The sequence below is a fragment of the Oncorhynchus gorbuscha genome, linkage group LG18 (genome assembly GCF_021184085.1).
Source record: "Oncorhynchus gorbuscha isolate QuinsamMale2020 ecotype Even-year linkage group LG18, OgorEven_v1.0, whole genome shotgun sequence".
NCBI lineage: Eukaryota > Metazoa > Chordata > Actinopteri > Salmoniformes > Salmonidae > Oncorhynchus > Oncorhynchus gorbuscha.
In genome coordinates this window covers 12,301,517-12,307,516 of record NC_060190.1, presented here as the reverse complement: position 1 = coordinate 12,307,516, position 6,000 = coordinate 12,301,517, and the positions used below count along the sequence as shown (strand labels likewise).

Genomic DNA, 6,000 nt, shown 5'->3' with positions numbered 1-6,000 from the left:
GGGGTGTTGTTTATGGCCATTATTGCCATTATAAACTGGTTACCAATGCAATTAGACCAGTAAAAAGTCATGCTTTGTCATTCCTGTGCTATATGGTCTGATATACCACGGCTGTCAGCCAATCAGCATTCGGGCTCGAACCACTCAGTTTAGAATATACAATACACATGTATCCAAGTGAGTGAATACAGAATACATAACTGCACACAAACCCAAGTGTGTTAAACAATGTGCTTTATTTGCAGTATAAACATTAGTCAGATACAAACCCTCGTGGTCGTTTTACAGTAATAGTTTTACAGTAATAGCATATACCTTGTCGTACTCTTGTGCATAGAAGAACAGTACACACCACAGTTGAGGCCTATACTTGTGCATCAGCCTTAACCTCATAGCCCTGCGATTTATACAAGGCTATACTACATCATGTCTCCCTTTATACATATATTATATAGAGCTATGTGTATTCATATATTTACAAAACTCTTATCAAATGTAGAAAAGTTGCATATAAATCATCTTTATCCCACATTTCACAAAATCATTGGAAAAAAAACCTTCATTTGTAGTCTTCATTTTAATTTTGGTACAAGTAAACTTTGTGGTAGGTACATAGTGTCCTCATCTAGAACAAAAGAAAAACAAAATGTCAATGAACAGTAAGACTTTGTGTCCCATCTGAACGCTCTTATTCCCACAGCAGACATCATATGTTTGTTTCTGTGACATACAGTATAACTAATGGTTAATATGGCACTATTTTGACATATTTTAATGAGACCATGTTGTCTATAGATAAGACATGCTATCTATCACCAAGCATAGCTCGGTCACAGAAAAGACCTACGGGCAACAGTGAAGTTTTAAGACGGTTGACTGTGAAGTACTGTAGCAACTCAAACTCAACAACCCTCTGTCCCCCAGGAATTCAAGCTGCAAAGACAAATGACAAAACATCACAATTCAGGATTGTAATAGGCGTATTTATTTAACATGAAACTGATGTGATCCTCCATCTTCCCAATAGAGTCCATAGTGACTGGTGAGTTTGTTACTGTAAAAAATTGCTCCAGGATAATACCAATGCTTTGGCTTGGTCCACTAATTATTGGGAGTGAAAACTGGCTATACTAACAAAAGGCATCATTTGTTAAAGAAATGAGCTGAAAACTGGCCATATGGATTTGGTACCTTATTGTTATCCATGTTTGGTGTACCAATGACAAGCTGTTGAATTGCTGCCCACAATGCTTCCTTCAACGTACACTTCAGCAGTATATTCTATGTGCAAAACATGGACACGACGTGACCAGACATTCATTCAATCTTTATTGCTTAGAACTGTGCCTGAGTGGCACAGACAGGCGCTAAGTGTAAGTGTAATTAGTGTCAAGGACTAACTGGTGTGGGGTGTTGAAGTTTCTTTCTCACCCCTACGATAAAGTGCGGCACTGCTAGGTCCATTAAATGTATCAACTGAAAGCTACATATACTGCAGCTGTACATATACTGCAGCTGTACATATACTGCAGCTGTACATATACTGCAGCTGTACATATACTGCAGCTGTACATATACTGCAGCTGTACATATACTGCAGCTGTACATATACTGCAGCTGTACATATACTGTAGCTTTACATATACTGCAGCTGTACATATACTGCAGCTGTACATATACTGCAGCTGTACATATACTGTAGCTGTACATATACTGAAGCTGTACATATACTGTAGCTGTACATATACTGTAGCTGTACATATACTGTAGCTGTACATATACTGTAGCTGTACATATACTGAAGCTGTACATATACTGTAGCTGTACATATACTGAAGCTGTACATATACTGTAGCTGTACATATACTGAAGCTGTACATATACTGTAGCTGTACATATACTGCAGCTGTACATATACTGTAGCTGTACATATACTGTAGCTGTACATATACTGCAGCTGTACATATACTGTAGCTGTACATATACTGCAGCTGTACATATACTGCAGCTGTACATATACTGCAGCTGTACATATACTGCAGCTGTACATATACTGCAGCTGTACATATACTGCAACTGTACATATACTGTAGCTGTACATATACTGCAGCTGTACATATACTGCAGCTGTACATATACTGTAGCTGTACATATACTGCAGCTGTACATATACTGTAGCTTTCAGGAAGGAAAATGGATGACTAACAGGTGAAAAATGTAAAAGGTTCTCAGACTCAGACATTACGTGACTCTGCCAGTAGCTACAGCCTCTTCCCACGGTGTACCTTAACGACTCTTAAGAAGGGATATTGTACCGTAGAGACTCGACCCAATTACACCGCTAATTTCAACCCAGTGAGAGCGAGGGTGTTTCAATCGAACGCCTACGCCATTAACGCCAGGCGAGAGCTCTGCAGATTGGAGCAGAGGGGACCTTTAGTCAGTGGCCAAAGAGACTTGATGAGAGACACCATGGATGACAGGGAATGAAAACAAAAATGGAAAAAAGATTAGACGGATTGATGTGGAGGAGTGAAGAGAGAGAGGATGAGAAGTAAGACTGGATAAGTGGGGGGCCAAAGAGCTCATCAAGGTTGATAAATAACACGTATGTGACATTCAGGGGTGATTGGAGCAGTGCATCTACTGCCTACTGTAGTGGACAGTCTGATGATTCAAATAAATGACCTTACTGTTACAGTGACCTTACTGTTACAGCGACCTTACTGTTACAGTGACCTTACTGTTACAGTGCATGCTCCTTCATAGAGAACTGCATAGTGATGCAATCCATCGACACCGCTAGCCTCTCTAATACAGTACCGCATAGACCTACACACCAGACTGTCAATGTATCAGCATCAGAAAGTTACATTACCTACCGGTAGCAAGAATAGATCAATCTGAGGTCATTTTGTACTCATTTAAAACACAGTCATTTCCTTAGAATCATAAAGCCAGATTTCAGTGCTAAAAATGTCAAATTTCCATATAAATGTACTTGAATTTATAATAATGGATTGTGTGGTCAAACTGCATATTTTCACGAGTTTAAGAATGAAGAGGGATGTGTTGCGTAGGCCAAGTTATATTGTTAGGAGGGTCCCCTTCTTACTGCATGAAAGGGAGAGTTCGGTACCATTGGCATTGTAGAAAGTGCAATATCATAACCTTCACTTGCAATGTGCGAATCTATATAGCAGCCAGTTTGCAGTGCAAGCAGCACGTACAACCAGTTATTAAATCATTCATAGTTCAATCTAGGAGGAAATCACATATTAAAGCTCTGATGTAAACTTCCAATGAATCAATGTTTTTGTCCAAATCTTCTAGAGCGTGTAGACATTAATAACGAAACGTATTGTCATGACACCGTCATAACATCCCTTTAGGTGCCACTATTGGACAAACCGACCGAGGAGGATAGTGATGAATGCCATTCATTTACTACGATTTTAAGACACGAGTGTAGATAATGTGTGTGCGTGCGTGTGCATGCCTGTGTGTGTGTGTGTGTGTGTGTGTGTGTGTGTGTGTGTGTGTGTGTGTGTGTGTGTGTGTGTGTGTGTGTGTGTGTGTGTGTGTGTGTGTGTGTGTGTGTGTGTGTGTGTGTGTGTGTGTGTGTGTGTGTGTGTGTGTGTGTGTGTGCATGTAGTTGTGTGAATAAAACATGTGCTTCCGGTGCTGACCAGGTGTCCACAAACTCATTGGTTAAAAACTGCATATCAGTTACTGAGGCACTTGTTAAGTCACAATATTTTTTTACACATAAATAAAATCAAAACTGGAATAAGAAAATATTCATTCTGATATGACATTTTGTTTATGTTACTTTGTGTCACCTTTCCTAAATGTTCTCCTTGGCCCTGTGAATGGCTCTTTCACTGACGCTACACCCCTCCACGCCACCTTGTGTGGTTTTCACATACCTGTGTTTCTGTGCTACAGGAGTATCCTTCCAGTGGAGCTCCATTGCTTTGATCAGGGTCAGATTGATTAGTGCACAAAGTCAATGTAGCAAAATGTAGAAAACATAGCATTTCTTACTCGACAAACAAAGATAATCCCTCCCTGTTCAGTCCATTTCTTCTGTTTGGTGCCTAGTGAAAACGACCCTGGTGTGTGTGTGTCAGGGTGTGTGTGTGTCAGCTAAAAGCTGGACTCTGGGACCGTCCTCTTGCGTCCCAATGAGTTGGTACTATAGCGAGTCCTCTGCAGGGTACCGTAGGAGGGCGTCTCTGCTGTGAGGCTGCGAGGGGGCGGAGCCACGTCATGGGACAGCCCTTTGCGGTGTAAAGAGGCGGTCCTTCGCATGCTAGACTCCTCCTTGCTGGGGATGTTGGATGAGCTCTGAGAGCGTTTTATATGGGCAGCAGCGGCGCGTCTGGCTTTACCATTGGGTAGCTCGTCTCCGAGATGATTGGCACTCCCGTTGCGGGGGGCTCCGTTGGATTTCGCCTCCCCCGTCTTCGTGGCCCCGCCTGGGGCTCCACTGGACAGGGACAGCTGGGAGGTGCTGGACCCGCCGACGTCACCAACTTTTCCAGAGTCGGACTTGCGAGACGATGACGACTCCTTGTCCTTCTTCTTGAAGTTGCTTTTGAAGAAAGACAGCAGCCCCTCGTGGCTCTTGGAGGCCTCCTCTACCTTCTCACCCTTCCTTCTCTTTTCTCCCTCAGGTGGTACCAGACAGTCCCTTGGTGGTGGGTCCTGGTGGCCCTTGGCCCCTCTCCTCAGGGTGCCTTCCCAGTCTCTGTCCCTGAGGCTGTGGGTGCTGGAGCTGGACTGGACGCCTGCACTAGACCCCCTCCTAGAAGGGGCCTCTTGGGGCTTTCCCTGGTCCTTCTCCTTACTCTTCTTGGTATTCCTCCTGGTCAGAGTGTTAGTACTACTACTACTGCCCATCCTACCCTCGTCTCTCTGGTCTCTCTGATCCCCCTGGTCTCTCTGGTCCCCCTGGTCTCTCTGCTGCTGATGGGACCCTTTGCTACTTCGTCTCAGACTCCCTGTCTTGTCTGTGACTGGTTTTCTCTGGCCCTCTGGCATCTGCGGAGACTCTGATTGTCCCATGCAGTTCAGGCTGCTTCCCACACTGGGGGAGCTGATGGCAGGACCCTTCCGGCTCTCAGAGCCCGTCATTAAATTGACTATAGAGTCCTTGGTGCAGCGAGGTCTTCTTCCAGACTCTAGGTACTCCACCAGTTCCACAGGGGCAGGGGTGGGGATGGGAGCAGGGGCGGCCTCGGCTGCAATATTTTGGCGGTCCTTGGAGCCGAACGACCAGCGTAGCGGGAAGACCTTGTTCAGTGTCTCTTTGTTCTTAGTGGGGGTCCTCATGCTGACGCTACGACCCTGGATGCCCCGTACGAACGGCCTGGTCTCAAAACCACCTGGTGGTGAAAGAGAGAGAGAGAAAAGAACACTTTACTATAGTGTCTCTGACATTTTAAGCTAGACTAACTTTACATTTTCAAACCCCTTTTATTAAATTGTAAATTACAAGCACATCGATCACAATGAGCTTTTTTTCCCGGCAACATTATATACAGTTAAAGTCAGAAGTTTACATACACCATAGCCAAATATATTTAAACTCAGTTAACAATTCCTGACATTTAATCCTAGTAAAAAAATCCCTGTTTTAGGTCAGTTAGGATCACCACTTTATTTTAAAAATGTGAAATGTCAGAATAATAGTAGAGAGACTGATTTATTTCATCAAAATTCCCAGTGGGTCAGAAGTTTACATACAGTCAATTAGTATTTGGTAGCATTTCCTTTAAATTGTTTAACTTCGGTCAAATGTTTTGGGTAGCCTTCCACAAGCATCCCACAATAAGTTGGGTGAATTCTGGCCCATTCCTCCTGACAGAGTTGGTGTAACTGAGTCAGGTTTGTAGCCTCCTTGCTCGCACACGCTTTTTGAGTTCTACCCACACATTTTTTTGTGATGGCCACTCCAATACCTTGACTTTGTTGTTCTTAAGCCGTTTTGCCACA

General features: G+C 43.5%; 1 protein-coding gene across 3 annotated transcripts in view; it reads right to left on the bottom strand.

Annotated features, from left to right (window-relative positions):
* Positions 1 to 219: 219 nt before the first annotated feature.
* LOC124002952 (ubiquitin carboxyl-terminal hydrolase 43-like) overlaps positions 220 to 6,000 on the bottom strand; it is a 125,055-nt gene continuing 119,274 nt past the window's right edge. For 2 of the 3 annotated variants that reach the window (XM_046310810.1, XM_046310811.1), the window contains exon 16: positions 2,062 to 5,390. In XM_046310810.1, coding sequence (XP_046166766.1) covers positions 4,150 to 5,390 — 1,241 coding nt within the window. In that variant the 3' untranslated portion in view covers positions 2,062 to 4,149. Of the gene's footprint in view, positions 626 to 2,061; positions 5,391 to 6,000 lie in introns of those variants that run through there. The other variant, XR_006833169.1, reaches the window with a different exon arrangement.